Source organism: Anas platyrhynchos, chromosome 2 (genome assembly GCF_047663525.1).
Source record: "Anas platyrhynchos isolate ZD024472 breed Pekin duck chromosome 2, IASCAAS_PekinDuck_T2T, whole genome shotgun sequence".
Taxonomy (NCBI): Eukaryota; Metazoa; Chordata; class Aves; order Anseriformes; family Anatidae; genus Anas; species Anas platyrhynchos.
The window spans coordinates 131202721-131225879 of record NC_092588.1 but is presented as its reverse complement, the minus strand read 5'-3'; the positions used below and the strand labels follow the sequence as shown (position 1 = coordinate 131225879).

Genomic DNA, 23159 nt, shown 5'->3' with positions numbered 1-23159 from the left:
CAGCAGCCAACAGTATCAGCTTGTCAAGGCAGCTCGGGGTATTAATAGTGGAAATGGCTACACATGGGGCTGAAAGGGTCAATTTAAGGCATGGCCATGCATGAGTAGCAGCAGACCAGTGTTAATCCCCTGCCACTCAGAGACCATTGTGCTCTCACAGTACTCAACCCTTTCCCAGTGCAAAGGTGCCTGACAGCAGAGGACACAAGACAAAACCTAAGAACACAAGACATCTGCCAATGTGTGCCTCACAGTAAGCCTCTCAGCTTTTTAGATCAAAACGGGACTTAGGCAGGATGCCAGTTTTTGCAAGCATGGAGATTTTTCACTAGCATGTCACCAAACACCAACACTCTCCATGGCCAGTGGCACTGCCCAAATGAGGGTAAGCAAAATAACTCACATGCTCCTCCTGTCAAAACATAAGCAGTCAAGTAGAAACAAAGATCTCCCCACCCCCACCCCACCACCCAAGCCCATTTTCTCCCACTCCAAAAATTCAAATTGTTCATTCATCTGCCTGACCACTAGCTGCTATTTGGATACATATTCAGCTTTGGTATGCCTAATAAAACAACTAGAAGACTCAGAAATAACCTTTTACATTGTCAAATTGTGATTACCGATGCCAGACAGATCCTGAATGGCTGCTTATGCTTATTACTGTTTCAGCAAGACAATTTTTTTGACTCATTACTGTTGATCTTTACATTACTAGAAGGCTAAATTATGCATAGTGCTTATGTAAGCATTCTGACTTAGATATTTATTCATCTTCTTTCATTATGCTTGTATTGGAAAATGATATTCTATTTTTTACATAAAGGAAAATTCCAGTCTGTAAAGTCTGTAAACCCCAGTCTGTAAGCCATTACTTTTGAAGTCTTGCAACCAATTGTCAAAGTCCTATTACAAGTTTTCGTTACTGAATATGAAGAACTTATGATCTTAGCATACAATAGGTAATTCTCTTCCACAGAGCTGAAATGGGAGTTTTATTCTTAGTCTTCCAAGTATTATTTTTTAACTGTTTGTAGAATTCTGTCTGTACTGAATTGAACAGCTTTAAATGACTTAAAATCTTCATTTATTAAATTGCAGATGGAAAGACAATTTCTAATGCTTCTGTTATTTTACTGTAGATTCCAGCAAAAGAAAATAATGTAGGAACTTTTGGAAATTCTGAAATGCCTCTAAAATCAGAGTTGTGTGCTCTCAAAGTTGGGTTGAAACCTGTTTAGGGTTAGCATGAAAGAGTTACTGGGGAGGTAATTAATAAAACTGGACTGAAGTCCATGAACTGGCATGTAAATATATACTATTGATTTATTGGATATACATATATTGATCAAGTAAATATGCATTGTAAACTTTTATGTGAACAAGGACTGCAGGAATGGGTTTTGATCGTATATCAGAAAGTATTTTTCTTTCTTTTTTAAGATAAATACTATTTTAAAGAAAGTACTTTACCAACTTCTTTCAAAAAAAATAGAACTATTTAAAAGGTGGTCATATCTTGGCTTTTTGGATGGCTTTTATTGTTGCTCTATCCCAGAACAGTATACTTCATCCACTAAAAAAAAAAAAAAAAAAAAAAAAAGACACGAAATGATTTTGTGTTTATATTTATTGTCAGCAATACATCAGTTATGTAAAAATAACCCAGATGAAAATGTAAGACTTGTTACATTTTCATGTCATCTGTATTAACTGAATAAAGCTTAGTGACAATATACACAAATCTGCAGTTGTACGTAAACATTTTGTGCTTTAAAAAAGAAATGTATATAATTTAAAAAATAAAAATGCATTACACAATTTACAAATCAACAATAACAAAAAAAAAAAAAAGTAAACATTCCTCAGACAGCTGCCTCCTTGTTCTACAAAATAAATATTCAAGTAAATTAAGTTAGGCAAAATAAACTCTTAACTTTGGGTGACCACAATTTACATAAAGGTAAAAAGACAGATTTCCATTTAATTCAAGGTATATTTTACAGTGATTTATACACAGAGTTTTTAAATTGGTCTCTTCCGATTGTAATACTGGAAAACAAACTTAATTACATTTTGGCAGGAGGAAGGGAGCTTCAAAATGGATACTTTATACTAAATATAAACAAGCTTGTGCAGTTGCACCAAAGCTTCAAAAAGGAACTGCTCCAGGACTCAAAGCAGACACAGCAATCTAGAAACTACAGATTTAAAAAGGAAAATACAAACCACCACATCAACAGGAAAATGTCTACTTTGCTATTTTCTGAATGATTTATTTGATCACTGGAAACGTTACTTTCACAAACTAACAATCTACGGTAGTGGCTGCTTTAGGCACTGGATTTGTAGAAACACTCTGATTTTTAAAGCAAATTGCTTTTCATTCTGTACTGATAACTCACCTATTTATTTCTGTGTCAGTGCTAAGGGGCTTAGTCACCTTTGCAACTTCTAGCTTTACATACAATTTCAGCCCTCTTTATAGCCTTTTTTTTTTTTTCTTGATAAAGAGGGAAGCCATTCTGGCTTCAAGTTTCTGTGCACTTTGTTCATAAATAATAGAGATAAAAAATGCACTATATATTTTAAATGCAGCACTAGTATGATGCAGATGTGCATCAGCAAAATTCGCTGATCAGATATAAAATGTGATGCATCCTAAAATACTTGCATGGATTGCAAAGGCCAAACATATTTAAATAAACTCCTATCCCTTTCTTTATTTTTAAGTACTATTTAGGGAGAAACAGGTATGCCTTTAGCTTCATTTTACTAACTTAGATTTTGGGCATAGAAATCTTCAAGGTAAAAACTAGGCAACAGCTTCTGCTAAAACCAGCCTGTATAATGCATAAAGTTGTCTCATTGCCAATGAAAGAAACCCTGTTCCCTCAATTCACTATTAGTTCAATACCATTTGACAACACAAAATCAGACTTTTAAAGTACAGAAATCATGATTAAGCTTTTTGTTTCCACATTTTAACCATTCTTTAAAACTTTACAACTTTTTTGTATGTCTGATAAAATAGGAATCAAACAGTTTTTTCTTGTTTCCTACTCAAGAATGCTGAAATAATTAAATACATGAAGATTTGTTTTTCTTTTTTTCTTTCCTATGGATCTTTACAGAGAAATGTAAGACTGAAGCCCCCAGTTCTGCAACACATATGTGAATGAACCACTGCTGAGGTAGGGGGCCATGGCACTTCACCAGCTGTGGTTCAAGGTGTAAAATGAGAAAATAAACATGTACAAAAGATTTTTACTATCATTCCTCTCTGCTTATTATTTCCATTCAGAGAAGTACTTATGCAGTGGCAATAAGATCATTTTCTTTTTACAGTAACACCACACTGGTAATGTAAGTTAGCTAAGTTAAAGTAGGGCCATACTTTTTCTTGGACATTGCACAAAATTAACATTGGTTCTATATGGAATAAAAGTAGGTAATTTTAAAGATTGATGTTATCTATTGACATAAATGAGAGTTGTCATTGATTTCAGTGAATACTGGCCAAAGTTTGCAAAGCTACAGTTTTATTCAGTGTGCAAAGACTGGTGCTTCTTGAGTACATAGTGCGATGAGTAGGCAGAAATGGTTTAGGTTATAAAAAAGACCTGAGAACCTAATACTGAGCTTTACATAACAATTATTTTTGACAGGTTGCCTGATAAAATTTTGTAATCGTATTGCTTAATAGTGGCACAGTCACTTATATGTTTACGTCAGGCTACACACAGAAGCCATTTTATGAGAATAACCCTTCTCAGGTCATGAATCACATCTGTAACAGGCATGTAGATACAGTGGCAAGTCAATAAGCTTCCTGTCAGAAGCGTAACACTGAAATGCCATAAGCATGGGAGAGGTTAACAGTGAGCTTTTATACTGCCGGAGTTTTAAAAAAAGTTATGACTATTAAAATGGCAAAACTACTATCTTACTGTTTACTTGTCAGTACACTCAAGAGTTTAACTGAATAATTAAAAGAGTCTATCCAATTATCCTAATTAGAAAAGACAAAAAAAAAAAAAGGGCTCTGAGTATTGCACTGTCAGCAACAGTGAAAATGCTGTCATTAGTGAAAGAAAAAAAAGCATAACCTTTTTCTTTTAGTTGAACAAACAATCAGAATACCTTTTTAGACAGTAAGTATGTCACTCAAGATTAGAGGGCAACTGCTTTTCTTTTTCTTTCTTTTTCTAACAAAGTTAACAAATATAAAAAATCTAGTCATAAACAGCCTTCAAAGTACAATTAGAAACCAGCAGGACACTCTATACTTGTATAGGTAGATGGGGCAAGAAACTAGACACTTGTATTACTGCCATGACATAGACTACAAATGGCCGCTGTGACGAGACATGGTGTATGCAGTACACGTCTTTAGCCGATTCCATCCAGTCGCAGTCCAAACTGAACGCTACTCTCTTCAGGATTCAAGACCAGTCTACTTGACACTCCTTGCACAAGATACATCATCATCCTTTCTGAAAAGAGGCGGTTTCTATGGCAATACTAGTTAAGTGCATATCATGCTGCACTAATATAGTGCAAAAAATTGCCTTACATGTAGCAAAAAAGATGCAGGCAACAGTTTGAGTTAGAGAAAGTAGAAACGTATTGTAACATTTACAATGGGTATTCTTTTTTTCCAGACAGCAACTGCTAGAAAATCTGAGAACGCCTCCTTTCTGGATGTATACATGAGGCCTTTATACTTTGGAGTGATAACGGGACAGAATTTTGCAAGTGAGTCTTTGCCCTCTGAAATGCAGGTTAACACAAGTTATCATCAACTGCCAGACTGTTGAACTTGCTCGTGGGTTAGTCTCAGTTAAAAGTTAATTTTATATTAAGCACTAAAATGCTCTTTAACAAGTATATAATCTGGTAGAGTAATACATATGGTTCAACTGAGTATATATGTTATGCTTGAATATAAAGAGTCATAGACAGCTTGGTACAAAGTCTTCATGCGTACTGATTATACTTGGTTAATGTTGCAGGGGCTTTCAACTGGTAATACAATGTCAGCTACAGTATTCTGGAGACAGAAGCGGTGCTTATAGCTTGTAAGATTGAGGAAAGACCACAAAAATCTCCAACTGCAGTGTCTATTAACATGATTCTGCCAGATTTCTCAGTGCTGATGGTCTAAAGTAAAGCAATAATACCTTGAATATCCATAGACATTATGAAATCCACCTGTCTTTCTCCGTGGCGCAGTTACCAAAAAGAAAGAAAAAAAAAAAAAAAGAATTCAAAACACTTAATCCACTCCATAGAAAATCCCTGTGGCTTTGGATACCTTCTGATTCCAATCCAATAATTAAGACTCCATTTGTCACCATGAGAAGTTATATTCTACATATCTGCATCTCCATCATAAGCCAAGGTTAATGGTTTCAGTCGGTTGTTCTGCCTTCTCTGAGGCTTCTTTGGCTTTTTGCTGAAACAATAAGATAATTTGTAAATAGAACAAGAAACTGATGACATAGAAATGATGGATTTCATTCTTAAATGAAAGATGACCGTGTCATTTTAAGATAATGCATTTGGTTGTTCAGTTGTAAAAGCTACATACCTAAAACCTTCACTTGGATCAGCAATTATCTCTTTATCAACTCAAAGCAACACCTAATTCAAAGCTCAGTTGTCCAGAAACAGGTTGTTAGGGTGCTGACATGACTTTGATGAAATCCTTGGCACATAATTGTGCAAGATCAGACAGTTTTCAGAAAAGCCCAGAGCAATATTTGGTCATGTATCAAAGCAGCAATCAGGTTCTTATAAATTAAGTGATTCAAATCTTAAGTTCTCTTGTCATATCAAGGGTTTCCTCCTTAAAGTTCCATCTTGTAATTAGTTTTATGTCATTATACTCTCTAGAGTAACTAAAGGTAATTCTAGATTTTAAAAATCTCAATTCTCAAATAGAAGGGATATGGTTTTGAGCCATAATCCTTCCCTGTCTAGCTTTGAATTTGATTTTAATCCAGCAATATTTCCAATACATTTACCATAGTTTTAAAAAGTCACCAAGCCAAAGAAAAATGTGTAATATATGCATTTTATCTTTAGTTAGATTATATGAGCTTTAGTTCTTGCCTTATTTTAGACAATACTACAAGCATTTCTTTAAATCGGGCCTCTGCATCCTCATTGTTTTCCAAAAAGTTTATCTCAGCTATATCAGACTGCTCAAATCAAAACCATTGTTTCCAAAATATGGGATTGCAGTGGCCTCATTCTGACAAATCTGCAGTGGAGCTGTAGGCTAATGGATTTTCTTTCCCTCAGAAAATACAATATTGTCTTCCTTACTTACAGATAAGTGAGATTTGGGGGAACATTTACTAAAAAAAAATAACAAATCCAGAAGTCCCCCAAATGCTGCCTATGCAGTACAGCCAAGAGCCCGGTGTCTAAGACCATACTTCTCTCACCTTCTACCTTTACAGTCATTTGAATCAGAAATTCCAAACAGGATCAAAAAACTTCAGGGTGAGCATTCTCAAAAATTACTTGCTTTTGCAAAAAAAAAAAAAAAAAAAAAAAAAAAATTCACTTGCTCAGCCAATAAGATTTTCAACAGAATATGATTTCATCTATGAAAAACACATGAGAAAACTTCCAGCCTTATTGTGGTTGTATATCTCTATATCCTGTCAAATATCAAATCAGACTTGCCTGGTTATTAAATTTCCTTCTTGATATTTTTCTCTGCACTTTCTGATACAGCTACAATGAAATTATCATGGACACAGTACAGTCATTCTTAACAGAGATAAACTAAGCAAAAATAAGCTATACACTAAGATATGACATATTTGCAAGAAGTTCTCCTGACCTCAAGACAGTCTGTCAGTTTATCCATTATCTGGGCTACAATCAGAGCCCATGAACCTCAGCTTGGACAAAAGAACATGGGAATTTAAACATCGCAGTTCACAGAAGACCCTGCAGTTGCTACAACTGCATATATAAATGCTTGCATTACAGTCTGTGTGGGACTGCTTGCTTGTAAATAATTAAAGAACTCACCAGGCTAGATAGATCATAGAAACAATAAAGATGAGTAAAACAAATGCACCAGCAGCTACACCATAAACCCAGGTCTTCAGCCTCCCATCTAAAAGGAATGAATGTTAGTCAGTAGTGTTTGAGTTAGTCTTGTTGAATTATTAGTTCTGATATGGTATAGAAATACTTTTATAATCCAAAATAAATGTCTTCACAAGCAATTATAGCTTAATACTATTAAATTATAATCCAAAATAAATGTCTTCACAAGCAATTATATCTTAATACTATTAAACAACTGAGCAATAGCTTCTCTGTGTACTTCTACTCTGCTTTTCAGCTGAAGTCTGGAAAATCCAAACGGAGCTGAGATGTGGGGCAGAGGCAGTGTGGCAGCAAGTGAGAGACCCGAGGAACCCAGTCCCTGGGCCCAGTGGTAACAGGCAATTCCTTCAGCAGGATGGCAATGCAGCATGTCAGCCTAGAGATCATTTATGCTTTTAACAACACTTTCCATTCTACCTCTGGAAATAGTTTGTCTGCTACTTTCATTCTTGTAGCTATTTAATTTTACATTTTAAAATATGTTTAATGCTTGTTTTACCTCATCAAAATCTTAGCTGCACATACACAATTTTCACTAAAGCAGAAAGTAATAATTTTTCAATTTCTTCCTATACCAAATGCAAGTTTTGTTGTTATACAACTTCCCCTCACAGAACAAGCCAAACATTACCAAAAAGGACAACCCATGCTCAGAAATAGAGCAACAGTCTGTTTCTAACAAGGACCCTACTTATGTGCTGCCTGTGCAGTTTGTATTTTGGACATGATGTCTCTGCAGGCTGAGGTATACATCCCACTCTCCTGTTTGCCTTGATCCTAGATGCTTATCCTTGGAAATCTAAGGGAAGAATCGTGTGACTTTGTCTCTTTTCTTTTTTTTTTTTTTTTTTTTTTTTTTCCCTTTCTGAACCCCAAATGAGCAACCCAAGGTTAGAGCATGCTGTTTGACTCCCTACTTTTATATGACTAATTTTACACGCTGCTAAACTGCTTTTTGAAAATATGCTTTTACATGGGACTTGCTAGCCTTGTTGCATTGCCTTGAAAATTCCATTAAAAGCTGAAGTATTTCATTTGCAAGGGGCAAAATCATTATTTCATGAAGCCATGTGTATATTTGCAATATCACAGTAAGCAAACACAGCTACTCTTTTTCTGACCAAATACTTATTGCTTCCTGATACCTCTGTAGAACCAAAAAAGACATAACCAATGCAGCTGATGTTTCTGCAATTTAATAAGAACAAAAGTCATGCAGACTGGCTTTGTTCAGATTCACAGTATTCATCGGTATTCATTCAGTATTCACCTCTATTGCTGTGCAGTTAATTTCAGGCTTTCTCTTCTCTAACAGTCATGAACAACTTGGTTAAGATTAATATAAAACATTTTAGCTTCATTATACTCATCAAATTAATAACATTATAACTCATATAATGGAAATAACTGATCCATTAAAGATGGATTAAACAATAGATTTGACCTGATATATCCAATGATATGATAGTAGGAATAAGAGGAATTTAGACTTCAGTACTTCTAAATAGGTAATTTTCTTCCCTCCTTGGTTTATTTCCATTGGTAAATGTAATGGGTTTGGGGTTGTTCTGGGTTTGTTTGTTTTAACATGTATTCTGTTTGTATGCTTGTATTATCTCCTTGAAAGGAGACTGACATTATCTTGTGTATAGATTTATTTAATTTTGTCAAAACAGGGAACTCTGTTAATGAGATCATTCATATTATGCAAGCACATGCATCGAACCCAGGCAATCTCAATTCCCCTGTGATGTATTATTTCTAAGTGTATGAGGGAATGGGTGTCTCAAACTCATCTGCTTTGGGTAATATATCAGCACAGACCAAGGACAGTCTAAATACCTTCCTTTCTGGAACTGAAATGTAATATGTTAAAGAGTGCGAAAGACTTTAAAACTATTTAAGACTATTCTAAACCTAGACTTAGTAACTGCAAGAAGAGGAATAATCACAGTAGAGTAAACCAAAACCTTTTCATAATTACCTAATCCTGGAATGGAAACAATCAAGTGTAAAACTTGTCTGAAGTGCCAAACGTTTACTGTCTTACACATTTGCTCATACCTTCACTGGAGGTATTTGTTCTATTTAGTACTGTTGTTTATATATGAGCTGAGCTATGTCTCATCTCCTTCCTAACTCAAACCAGGAATTACTGGAAAATTGGTGAGGTTTCATGAAATCTGTCACCATTTCTTGTTCCAAAAAACATGTGTTAGGTGACATGAGCATCCTTGTTCTACGCAGTTAAAGGCAACTATCTGACATTTGGTTATTGTCAGCACTCCTACTGCTACAGTCCACCCTATGGCATTTTTAAGTGGAGTTAGCTAGAGTGAATAAAAAAATAGCGTATTTGGTAAGATGTTACTTTTTTACAGGAGGACCAGAAAAGTTCAGTTTTCTTTTTTATTGTGGATTAAAGTACTAACTAGTTAGAGTAAAGACCATTTTATCGCAGGTATCAAATATAGTATCACAGTACAAAAAGCAGTCAATATTACTAGGACTAATGGGACCTAACTGAAGTACTTCTAACCCAAACATGATTTAATCTCCCTATTGGAAGTATTGCTGCAGTTCTCTACTTGCAGCATTTTAGGGATTATGCATGTAAAGATGCTGTTTTCAATCTTCAGAATTCAAACATTCACAAAAGTTTCAGTATGAAATAAATACTAAGACACAAGTGTGGAAGGATATTTAGCTCTATGTAATTTATATTTTATGAAAGTTTTATTTATATCAGTGTTAGTATCAGAAAATATTTACTGAAATTTGATTACATGATGGACTTTATCAAGTATTTTTTAATGGGATAACTGTCAATATATTTCTTACCACTCAAGTGCTTGCTCAGCTCTGAAGAACACAGTCAACCATATGAGCAAATGTTGCCTATAGTGATTTAGAGCGTGTCTATGCTAAATATCAAGATTATGGCCAGCTTTTGTCTGACATGAATTGGTTTAGATATGGATATGGAAGAAAAGCATTACCATACCTATACTGATTGTTTCCCTGCAATTCATGGCACGACAGCAAACTTCAAGCAGCCCTTATCCTCTACAGATTTCAGCACCTCCTCACTCCTTTTTCAACAGCATTATTATGATAGCATAACCTAGTATCCTGTCTTGCACTTTTGAAATCAACAACTTTCTAATTTCAAATAGACTCTGTGAATTTTAAGTAGCAGGGATTAAAATAAATGTTCTGTAATACAAGATGTCATTAAATATATTGAAGGGGTAGCAGAGAAGGGTAGAGATTTACTTATGGCTCTTCCTCTGTTTTCAGTCAAGGCAGATGCCCGTCTTCTTAAATGAACATTTAAGGATTTTTGTTTCCTTCCTTGGCACCACAAAAATGTAAATGCCAGGCCCTGCAGCAGTAGTTAGCATTATGAACTGCTCATTGCATGACTTCACCTGGCCCAAAAGGCTGTAGAAACCAGGTCCTTCCTCGTCCTGACTGGTTACTGGAGGGCTGGGTAGGGTTCACAGCTCGACTGGTTTTCACATCTCCCTTTTTGTCCTCCATGGTGGGGATCACCACCACCGGGATGAGAGTGCACTGTTCAAGTGTGCCATCAGAGGACATTACTTCAGTGTATCCATCTTCACAACTGCACGTTCTAGTCTGTAGGGAACAAGTGTTTTACACTGTGTAGCAGAAAAACACAGTTTCCTGTGAGCTATAAGGCATAACAACATGGGTGACTGGAAGAGAAGACTGTTTTGATGACTGTTAGCCTGGAGAGTACCTCTTCATATATTTTTATGCAGCATGGCACCAAATCAACAGAGATTATTCAGCATTTAATTGAAAGGTGGAAATTGGTCTGAGGTTGATTTTAACAAATAACGATTAGCAGAATCTCTGAAAATACTTTTTATTGGTGCAATCTTTAAAATGCAGGGTGTGGGAAGCCCTCATGGGGGTGTTTAATGCTCCAATGCAGTAGCACATACCTCACTGCAGTAAGCGTGGGGTTGACTGCACGGTGGATTACATGACCTGTCAGCATCTGGTTGGCGCATCACTAAACAGCCCCCTGTAGGACAGAAAATCATATTTTGACATGGTAACACCTCTCCACTGATGAAATTACTGATGTCATTATTTGCTACAGTATGTCATGGATTACCATTTTATTACTAATTTGAATTTAAGAGTCCTACTCTTAATCCTAGGTGAAATATTTTATTGGTAGAGTAAGGATACAGCATATTTATTTCCACTCATGTGCATTTTAGAGAACTAATATTTGGCAACTGAACTTTTTTTTTTCCCCTTTGTTCATTTGCTGTTGCTCAGAAAAGTTTAAATGTTTTGTGCTCGGGGAAACATTTTTGTTTCCTAGGTCCCTCCTTAAAACTATCATATTAAAACTGTGCCAAAATGAAAGGGCATCTTTTATTTTTATATTTGCCTATCAAACTGAAAACAAAATACTCATCCAGTTTATGAATGGATACCTGTTTTCTGATGCTCCTCATTACTCACTTTTACACATGCTTTGCCTCTTATGAAGCCATGCTAGTCTAAGAGAGCTTTTTCAGAAAGAAAGAACATACGCTGAATGCTATGGTACTGATATAGCTGTTTGCAGACTTTCTTCCTTTTTGTAGTATTCTAATTCTCATAGCTACATCTTTATATACAGTGCAGTTATTGTTATGGACCAATGCACACAATCAGGCTTTCATTATCATTTCAGCCAGAATGACTTAAAAATATATTTAGAATCAGTTTGAATGTACCTGGGTTTCCTTCTATCTTTCAGAAGAGGAATACGTATTACGTACTTTAACGTTTATACTACAATGGGACAATTTATTCTGCATCTCCCAAATTAATTGCCTTTTTATACTGGTGTGATTTGATAATGAAATCCTGATAGCTGAGATAGGTCACAACCATAGCAGATGCAGTTAGATGTGGTTACATAGACCCAAGTGTTAACAGGATGGCTGATGAAGAACAAAGTAAACTGCTGGCTGACATAAGTTTTTCCCACACCCAGAAAGGAAAATGGTACATCCTAGCATACAAATCACATGCCTGTGAGCATCTATGTAATAAAATATCAGTCATCCAAGCAAGCTGAAGAAGGAAAGAGTTGCTTCATCGCCCATGGGAAACAACACCTTCAAGTAAAAAAGAACTATTCAGCACAGTAATATTATACAATAAATAAATAAAGGCATTAAAATACCAGCAAAATAATAATGTCTAAAATACACTATCTTAAAGCCAGATGCACAACAATAAGGCAGTAAAGAACAGTCATCTAAGTAATGTGTTGATTCTAGATCAAAATAAGTAACTTCTATCTAAATCAATCATGTATGTGTACCTGTTAATTTGATCTCTTAAATATTGCAGTTTATACAAAGCATTTTCAAAAACAAACAAAAAAAACCACAAACGTGTATTTACAACCTGCTTAACAATTATATACTTAATTCAGAAAAGTTCTCACAGAACATCATACCTAAGTGGTTTGTTTGAAAACAATCAAGAATATAACAGAAATATATTTTGCATTGTATGGAAACAGATGATCACAGTTTCTGGAATTTTCCACTTGTCTTCATTTCAAATCAGAAAGGTACCATAGCTTTAAAAACATACAGAAAAAAAAAAAAAAAGTAAAGAGGAACACAATATAGAACCTAGATTTGTCTGCCTAGGAAGTCCTGTGAGGATTTAGTATGGTTCTCAGATCCTTTTTTCCATCTATGTAGTTATGGCAGTTATTTGTTCCTATTGTTAACACAAAAAGCTATGAAGTATGTTTCAAAGTAGAGGATCTTCCCATCTTTTTCCCTCTTCCCATCTGTTTCTCTCTGAACACTTTTTCTGAAAACGGATGATCAAGATATTCATAGTATTCTGCTAAGGTCCCACCAACTGCAGAAAGCAAGAATATGAACTAGTACTTTTTCTTAATAATGTTTAGCTTATTTTATTACTCATTCTTATAGTATTTCCACCTTTTTCATATAATATTATAGTCCTCCTCTGGGGTGAACATATTCTCAAATATTTTATAACTATGCCTTGGGCCATTTAATTAAATTAATAAGGTAAGACTTTGGACTGAGCAGGTTAATTTACCCCCGCAACGAGCCATTCTCTTCTCAGTTTTAATCTGTTACAATCTGTCTTTCTGATAGTTTGTTATATGTTCTGTAATTTCATCTCTTTAAAACTGACCACTATAAGTGCACAGGATAGCTCATCAAATATTTCTCTGATATTCTAAATAAACTAAAGCTACTACTTTACCTTAGTAAATAGGCTATTTCCATATCCTTGTTAGTCTGATATAGTATTCCTTTGGTAACTAAGAGTAATGTATTATTATTATTGTTGTTATTATTATTATTATTATTATATTTCCTATTTTTCATATATGGCTGTGTTTTATAAATGCCAGGTTATCATTTTTATTAAAAGAATTTTGAAGAATAAAAAAATGTTTAAATCAGAAAATAATGATGAGGCTATATTAAATATTAAATTAAATACTGCTAAACTCATGGAACTTATAATACAGAAGAATGTGTTCCACTTACCCAATTATTTATGCTTATAAAGGAGAGAATCATGAAAAATCTGTCAGTAACACAAATTCATACACTTCTCTTTCCTGGAATTTATCACGTGGCTGTATTCAGTCACATGAGAACTATTATTTATATGTGACTGACTGTGATTTATAGATATATTCTGCTTTTTAACATTTCAGAGCCATAATCTTCAAGATGCTATTTATTCTGAAGTTCTATAGGACATTTAATACATAATATCACATATTACTCTCAAAAAAAAATTCTGACTTAAAGTTTAACTTACCATATAAGCATCATAGTTAAGCAGGAAGCAATTAAGGTACATAAATAATGCCTTGTTTATTCAGTGCGATGCATTTAGTATTTTTGCAGCACAAGGTGACACTTGCAAAAGAGACTTTTGGCTATCAACTCCTATTTCAACACCTTGTAAAAATAATACAAATGCTTTATTTCTAGTGACAAAACAGATTTTTGCAGTGAATTCCATCATTAAGAAGTATGGTATTGGCAGTCCATCCATTAGAGCTCAGCCTCTTTGACTGACCTGACAATAGCTGGAATTGAGGATGTACTTACAATCAATCACCTTGGTTGATATCAAAGCTATTTAAACAACAAATGCGTAACTCTCATTAAATAAAACCCTAATTCTGAAAAATAAATATGTATGAAGATTTTATTGAATTCAGAGACCTCAGTCATTCTTTATTTATCGTGTTTTGTACTTTGGCTTGTATAAAAAGTAACTACATCTAAGAGCTATCTATGGAACTATCCTGCTAAACATTTATGTCATTAATATAAAGTAATAAATTTATATCAGCATATTTATTAAAATCTGTTATTTTGTAATTATAAGGAGGTATATGATATATGACTGATATTATCAAGCTTTCTTTCTCTCTCTGCATTTGTATATGCATTGTGTAAAAGTTCTGTTTGTTGTAGGTCTTGAAATGTGAAACCCTAAATTTAGATGCATGTAAATGACTTGTAAAAATATACAATATAAAATATTTCAGGTCCAATATAGAAAACAACATTTGTATTTACTTTTACCATTACATGCTGTATAATTCTGGAAGATAACTGACATCTTTAGTATGCAAAAATATAACGATTCAACAACAGTACATTGATTCATATATCAAGAATGAGTGTTTTTAGCAGATTCTTCTTCCATTCATTGGAAACAAAAGTGTTATCCACTTGTTTTCCAGGGTTTTGTGTATATATAAAATGAAGTTACCTGTGACGTTTAATCCATCTGATCTTTGGCACCACACAGTTCGAGAAGATCCCTTCCATGGGCTAGCCATCCATTTGTATTCATAGCACTGGCCATCTACAAAGAGAACATCTACTTTTCAAGAAAGTTGGTGATAATGTTTTAGGCTACCACTGGCCACACTCATCAGTAGACCAAATGTGTTAAATTTAATGCTTTTTACAGGGACCTTCCGTCACCCAGAAACTTAGAAAGGTACACTGTACACATGGAGGTCTGCACATACTGGATACATAACCTGATAGACCAGACATCTTCTGGACACTAACTATAATGTTCATTACACTGTATGTGGAGTAAACCCAATTCAGTTAATGGGTAAAACAGACATTTCCAGACATTGTAATGGTTGTGTCCCATCTGTTGTGCAAGAGCCATTTAAGAGTCAGATTTCTTTCCTGGTAAGCTGAGCTTCGGTCACTGCTCCAGTGAATAGTAAAGTAGGCTGGGCTGTATCTAGCTTCACATCTCTGCTCTGCTGTACACCTCTCTGGGATAAAACAAGAAGTCTTAAATCTTTATGTACCTGAGCTCACTTATAAAATTCCTTTTTGCTCTATATATCTAGCATCTCAATGGACAGGAAATGATTTTTCTTAGATACTTTTTCCAGAACCAGCAGTATGGTGGATACTTTCTAAAGTCATTGTCATGTGATTAACAAAAATTCAAAGGGTAAACAGAATTCTAAATTTGGTTATGCATCAAAAAGACCTTATGCTCAAAAGACCTTTTTTTTATTAGGAAGTTATCAAGAAGATAAGGCAATTATTATTTTTTTTCCCCCCAAACTATACAAAGATATTTCATTATTAAAAAAGGATCAAAAATAACAGTGGTTAAAGTGGAAACGTGATAGTTAACATAAGTTTTTCTGTTTGGAAAACAAAAAAATTGAGTGCATTTCTCTGTTCCCATAATTTCCCATGTTTTCCTAATTTTGATAACCTCAGCAGAAAGAAAACAAACTTGCTGTAGCTCTGTATTTTTTTTTTCTTACAGGAAGGGTGATGGTCTTATGTGTATTTTGGTGCTTACCATTGCATGGTCTTGTTTCCAAAGCCTGTTCTGGACAGAGATGCTGATTCTCTAACTCCTGAATGATGACTGCTCGAGATCGGACTTGTATCCCTCCAAAGCCGAGATCCTCACCATTAACACAGGTTAGCTGACAAAGGCTCCATTCTGACCACTCTCTCAAATAACAGTCCCCTGTCAAGCAGTAATTTTATAAGGTGAAAAGTAACCAATATGTGAAGAGGTTTTGGCAATGAGTATGTCTTAGGAAAAAAAAAAAAAAAAAAAAAAATGACCAAATCCTCAAAACCTTTTATTAATTTTCCCACTTTAGTTGCTTTCATTCCTATTTTTAAAAATGACTTATACAAAAAGGAAAAGGGAAAGCAATTAAAGTGTCTATTCTGCCTATTCCATGCTATGGAGAGATGCAGGATGTTATAGCATAAAACTGAAAAATAAAATTCTACTGGTGAAATAAATTAGTGAGTTTGGCTAAAGAACATTAAAGAAGATCTTAGGAAGAACATAAAAAGACCATTTTGTTAAAACTGCAGTATAAAATGGAACTAGACTGTACACAGACTCATAAATAAACCTCTTAGTTCTCATTATTTCAGTGAAAGAGCTATTAAAAATTCATGCTACCTTGCATTACACTGATGACAGATACAATCAGTACTGTGTTGACCAGATGCCTGATTAATGAAGGTATTTTATTTGCTAACATTAGGAAAGCATGTGAAGAAATGAATAATTGAAGAACTGATGTATGCATAATAGGAAAGCAAGTAGTGATTTTTGGAAACATTAGTTGGAACATATCATTAGCACATCCCCACAGGGCAGTTATCTGTACTGGCTAAATGTGAGATTGTTGAAGAACAGGTTACTGCTCAGCAAAATTTAAAATCAAGCAGTAAGCAACAATTTTTTTGTATATGTATTTGACTAACAACAAAGCATAACAGCATTTTATTTTTCCAATTTTTATTTAAAAGGTAGAAATATATGAAAATCATGCAGTTGGAATGCTGTGTATAGTCTAGATGAAAGATTCTATGTAGTGTATGAAGCTTCTCCATTTTTAAGTACTTTGTATTTGAAAATGAATCTGAAATTAATTGGAAAATTGTTCTGAGAAAGAAGAGAGTTGCAAAAGGACAAGAATGTAGTACTGGGACAGAATGTTAGCTACATTAAAACTGAAGGAGTTAATCACTGCTTCTGAAGACACATCACTAATCACTGCTGAACAAGAGAAATATACTTAAAATTCTACAAGTAAGCATTTGAAATGAACTGGAAGAGCTTTACTAGAAATTAAATAGTGCTATAGGCTCTTAAACCTTCTCAGTAGCAGGGTCAGTAGGAGGGGATTCAGTTGACATGCAGTAACAGTGAATTTCAGGTCTGCAGAGTTTAAGTACTAGAGACACTCAGATTTTCTCAGAGATCAAAATATTACTTTCGTTTGGAAAAGCCCCTTTAAACAAAAAAAATAAAAATAAGACTCCGTAGCTTAATTTCCATAGACACCCATGAAACACATTGTGTTCTTAGCAACCATTAAAAGTGTTAATAAAGCTGTTATATGGTCTTATAAGCTTAAAGCAAATACGTAGCTGTATATCAGCATTATTTCTTCAAGAGTTTTATTTCAAAATACTATTGTGAAAAAAAATACATTCATATTAGTTACAAACTGTGGCTGAGATGCATTTTATATTATTTAAAAACTGGTATTTAAAAATATATATATATATATTGTCTTTAAGCTGTAATTCTATTGGTCATTTGATGGATTAGTCAAATCAGTAAAGCACATGAAAAGGATTTTATTTCCTGTTGCTCACTGAGGCACCAATAACAGTAAGGATACCAGCCAATCTTGAAACACAACATTTATTTGAATAGCTTTCTTACCTGGACAAGGAACAGTGCAGGTTTCCTCAAGCACCATCTTCTTATTCCCATCTATAATAGGCTCTATTTCTCCACAGAATTCCTCATCTACTACTTTGCCCAGATCTTCAGTGGATCCGTCAAAAACCACACAGGAAATGTTCCTCATTCGTGTCCCCTCTCCACACTGAGCATCCTGTGGAAGGAAATACATGGATGCTGGACAGAGAAAAGTGCCAAAAGACTAAAACTGGTCTGTGTGTCATTATCTCCTATTATTTTTTTGCCTAACTATACTACTCAAACATTCATTTGAGTAGGAAAAAGGCATTGTTCTTTACTTTTGAAACTAAAAAAATATTCTGCTGCTACCACTGTTATTTAAAGTACTGAGCTAGCTTATGCTTTTAAATTGAAACCACAATAGTATCTCAAGTGGAGATTTCTTCTAGTATGAGGCTTTTTCACTAAGGATGCTTATCTATTTCCACAGATATACTTTTATACTATAAGGATTTTGATTACTAGTAAAAATGTTGTGCAGCTACCAAAGTTTACCTTCATACTTTGAATATCTGTAGGGCATTGTTTTATCTGTTGACAAATGTGAACTCTAAGAATAAACCTTCACCTTTTGTATAAGAGATATGGAGGCAAATTGGTTACACTGCTTTGAAGCAGATATCCAAGCCTGTCACAAATGAGCCTGGTTATACAAGCTCTGTAACTTCAAAGTCCCCTATGGCTTTTACCTCTACTTTGCATGCAGACCATTGACCATATTGCCATCGATAACAAGGTTTTACTAGACAAGGTTTGAATTGCTCCATCTGAGAAGGACAAGGCCTCCCATCACCCTGAAATGGTTGATTTATGGTTCTTCTTCTGATCATTTTTCCTGTAAATGAGAAACAACAATATAAATAACAACAAAGTGATTAGATTGATTTGTTCTTCAAGATGGTTCTGTGTTGGTGAAAAGCATTGTGTTTGTATAATTTTTTTTTTCATATTTGAAAACTCAGACTGTAAAGCAAATGTGTTGGCTCTTGCTTGTTACGTGGATTATATTTTCTGAGATAGACACCTTTTATTCAGTACTGCATGAAGAAGGATGTCTGATCAGGATTTCAGATTGTTCCTGTAACAGCAAACAAAAGTAGGAATTTCCTAATTCAGAAGCCTTGGGAAAAATACTTCTGAAGGTAAAGGTTTGTGGCTCTTCTGTGGATATTCTTACTGTTTATCTGGAGTTTGCTCCTGTTTTTCCCTGAGTTAATACATACTGTGTTAAAACACAATACTAATTGTATGTTTTTTAACTGTGGGATCCCAGCACCAAGGAGCAGTTAGCAATTTTCCCTGTCCGTCCATGAAGATTTTGCAGCGGTTTGAGGACTCTTCACTCAGCCCCAAAGAAAAAAAATATAATAGGCTACATCAGCAGGATTAAGTAAACTTTGTCCCCTGCTGCTCCAAAGAAGCATTTCCTCATGCCTGCCTGTCTCTGTAAGCACTTTCTCCTCTCCACTGCTGGTGCTTTCCTTGCCAGAGTTTCTGTTTCCTTTCCTGCCTTTCATAGCTCTTCCTGCAGTCTGGATGTCTTTCTCCCTGGGGATGCTCAGTTGCTCCCCAGAAAAATAATTGCTATGACAGTCCCACTCAGTAACATCACTTCCTTTTCTAAGGAATATAGCATAGATAAGAGAACAAAATATAACAGTACTGCCATTTTCTTATCTATATTTATACTTCAGGCTCTTCCTTGAAGATCGATTTACTCTGAGCTTAGTAGCTGAAATGGCATTCCATACACTGCTAACCGTCCAATAAGGACACTGACATATTCCAGATAGGTTGTGGAATAAAGAGGTTTCATAGCAGAGCTTCCTCCTTCCTATTTCAGCAGTATGTATATCTTAGTTGCCTAGCACAACAGTACTTCTAAGTCTTCTGATACATATAAGTACAAATAAATAACAAGACTCCTCCATAACTAGAACTGCATACATACTGAAAAACTTGCATATTAATCAGCAACATTTGGGAAAAATCAAATTAATGTGATCACTGTGAAAACAACTCTCTCCCCTGCTTCTTGTTTTGTGTTTAAAAATATGATATTTTTTGTGGATCTTGAAGTTATCGTTTCTAATCACTACGTACTTCTACATGTTTTGTTGTTCTAAAATCACCACTGGTTAAATTCAAGAGGAAATCATACACCCTGTCCTCCCACTCCCTGAGAAATAAAAATATTTACCTCAATGTTTCTTTTGGTCTCAATATATCATTCACCATATCTCACTTTGTTCCTGGAGTCAGAAACTACTTCAGGCCAAATTCTCATTCTCCTGAGTATGATCTCATCAAAACAATATTTCCATGAATAAGGTTGATTTAGATCCCCGTCATTTACCCTAACTACCTACATTTTCTAGTTCTGCATAAAGAGATATTACTTCTTTTACTTAAAACAAATAAAATAAAAGAAAATGAAAAAAAAAAAAAAAAAGAAAAAAAAAGAAAGCTGTTTTTAAAATATTCTGTAAATATATACAGACCTGTAAGGCCACATGTCTGAGAGCACTCAGACCAAGATGACCAGTCAGAGAGCTGGCAGTTTACAGGACATTCCACCACACAAGACGTATTCATTTGCCATGTCTTCTCCAAACCAAGCTAAAAGAAAACATTCAATGGTCAGCATGTAACATCCAGTCTGTGTCAACAGTGCAGTGTATGCACTGGACAGGGTGAATCTGAAACAAATAAGCTTTAAGGAAATATGAAGTCATTACTAAATAAAAAGTAAAGCAATTAGGACATTTAGAATCTAATTTCATAGAATCATAAAATCATCTAGGTGGGAAAAGATCTTTAAGATCATTAAGTCCAGCCACCAACCTGACTGAACAAGTCCCATCATTAACTCATGTCCCTTAGTGCCATGTCCACACATCTCTTTAATACCTCCAGGGATGGGGACTCCACCATTTCCCTGGGCAGACTGTTCCAAAGCTTGATCACCTCTCCAGGAAGAAGTTCTTTCCAATATCCATTCTAAACTTCCTCTGGTGCACCTTACACCATTTTCTCATGTCCTATCACTTGTCACCTGAGAAAAGAGACTGACACTCTCCTCACTGCAACCTCCTTTCAGATCATTGCAAAGAGTGTTGAGATCTCCCCTCAGCCTCCTCTTCTCCAGACAGAACAACCTTAATTTTCTTAGTTGCTCTTTATAAGCCTTGTTTTCTGGTCCCTTCAACAGCTTCATTGTTCTTCTCTGCACATGCTCAAGCAAGTCAATGTCTTTCATGTAGCAAGGGGCCCAAAACTGAACACAATATTTGAGATGTGATCTAAAGAGTGCCATGTATGAAGGGACAAACACTTCCCTAGTCACGCTGACCACACTACTTCTGATGCAGGGCAGTGGAGAGTGTGATGATGTCTGAATGTCAATGATCACAGTTAGTAAGCTTCTCTCTGACCTGTCTTAAATTGCATTTGCCATGTTGGAGTCCCCACATTCTCTGACAATAGAATAGATAGAGGACAAAACAATTTGTGAAGTATCATTAAAGTATTTTGAATTAGGAATATAAAAATACTGAAGTATAAGCTATTAACAGCTAAATTTAGTTCAAGGCTGCCCCTAGTGCTAGAGAATGCTATTCTGAAATTAGCGTTATTTAGCAAGTGATGACAGAAGTCAGGTTCAAAACTAACAAAAGGAGGACGTTGAGTATACATTTGATAGTCTGTTTGTCAAAGATGTTGCATATGCAACAAGTTTCTAAGAGCTCAAGAAAGACTGAAAAAGTTAATGGTAGAGCAATCTGAAGGTTTAAACAAAGAGAAAACACATTTGGCGAGGACAGTCCGATAGCTGAAAACAGGTGTTTGAGCAAACATAATCTTGTTTATAAAATAATGCAGTCCCCACAGGAAAGACATAGTTCTGTTTGTGCTTAGATACAGCACAGTGGGCTACATGGGCCTTTGATCTGACCTTGTAAAGCCACTTATAAACTCCTGTGCTGCAGATTTTCTCCATCCAAGGCGGAAGAGAGATTTCAGCTAACACACATGAGAATATATAATGCAAAATGGAATAGAACTGATGGCATAAATATTAGCATGACAATAACAATCTCTGTAGCCTGAACAGCTTCAGAATGAGTTAAAAGAATATGTTGATTATTAGGTGTATGATATAAAATGTGAAAAAAAATCAGTTCTGCCAATATGAAGAGATATGCAGCTTCCCAGCATAAAAGACTGTCCTCTTCACTGGCTCTCACCAGTGAACCTTGATCACCATTGAGACCTTTCATAATCCCAGATAGCTGTGTATATCTCTAAGGAGATGACTTTAGAGAAGAGGGAAAAAAAAAAAAAAAGGCAAACTAGACTCTTCACAACTTATTAATTTTAATGACTGCAAAGGTTAATGGCATAAAACCAGCAGTTAAGACTTTAAAAAGGAAGTAAAACCAGAATTTCCTACGACATGCAAGCACAGAGCAATAATTAGGCACAACATTAACATATTCTCCACAAATAAACTACCACAAGTACTGTAAATGCCTCACCATGATAGACTCACCAAGTCTTAAATTTGCATTTGTATTACATTATATTGAGACAAATTAGATTTTAGACTTCTGTTCTGTTTTATACATCAAAGAACGAGTCCTTGGCTTCTCTCTGTAGCACAGTATAACCTTGATTATCTAGCTGTCGCATAAAGTCAATACCTTAAACCTTTGGATAATCTGTAATTTGGATAATTAGGAAACCAGAGAATAGTCTTTGAAGTTGTCTTGACATTTGGGTCAAATCTTCTGAGCAAAGGCTCAAAGCCTGCTGAATTCATTCCTGGCAATTAGAGAAACATGACTTCTCTCTTTTAGGACTGGCCTTCTCAGCTGGACTTTAGCAACTACAGAAGGAGAAGCCCAACAGAGGTGAAGAGGAGAAAGTCAAAGGCCAGATTACCCCTAGGGATCTGCCATTTGCACATCTTAGACGTTGATATGCTGCTGAAGTGGATGTGGGGAACAATCTGCAGGCTCTAATTTGATATTAATCACATATTCTTTTCTCATCCCTCTCCGTCCTTCATTTGAAGGATCAGAGTTCACCTTGCAGACCTTACAAAATCCATCTGAGAAAACATTTGGAAAATTGATCAGTAGTTCCCTTATCTGAAAGGG

The 23159-nt window shown here is 35.1% G+C and overlaps 1 protein-coding gene across 1 annotated transcript in view; it reads right to left on the bottom strand.

Annotated features, from left to right (window-relative positions):
• Positions 1 to 1612: 1612 nt before the first annotated feature.
• The window catches only part of THSD7A (thrombospondin type 1 domain containing 7A), a 281624-nt gene continuing 260077 nt past the window's right edge, over positions 1613 to 23159 (bottom strand). Inside the window, exons 22-30 of the mRNA XM_038174823.2 lie at positions 20499 to 20616; positions 18687 to 18832; positions 17956 to 18130; positions 16051 to 16224; positions 14974 to 15069; positions 11112 to 11194; positions 10569 to 10779; positions 7054 to 7141; positions 1613 to 5458 (exon numbers count right to left, since the gene is read on the bottom strand). Coding sequence (XP_038030751.2) covers positions 5374 to 5458; positions 7054 to 7141; positions 10569 to 10779; positions 11112 to 11194; positions 14974 to 15069; positions 16051 to 16224; positions 17956 to 18130; positions 18687 to 18832; positions 20499 to 20616 — 1176 coding nt within the window. The 3' untranslated portion in view covers positions 1613 to 5373. The remainder of the gene's footprint in view (positions 5459 to 7053; positions 7142 to 10568; positions 10780 to 11111; positions 11195 to 14973; positions 15070 to 16050; positions 16225 to 17955; positions 18131 to 18686; positions 18833 to 20498; positions 20617 to 23159) is intronic.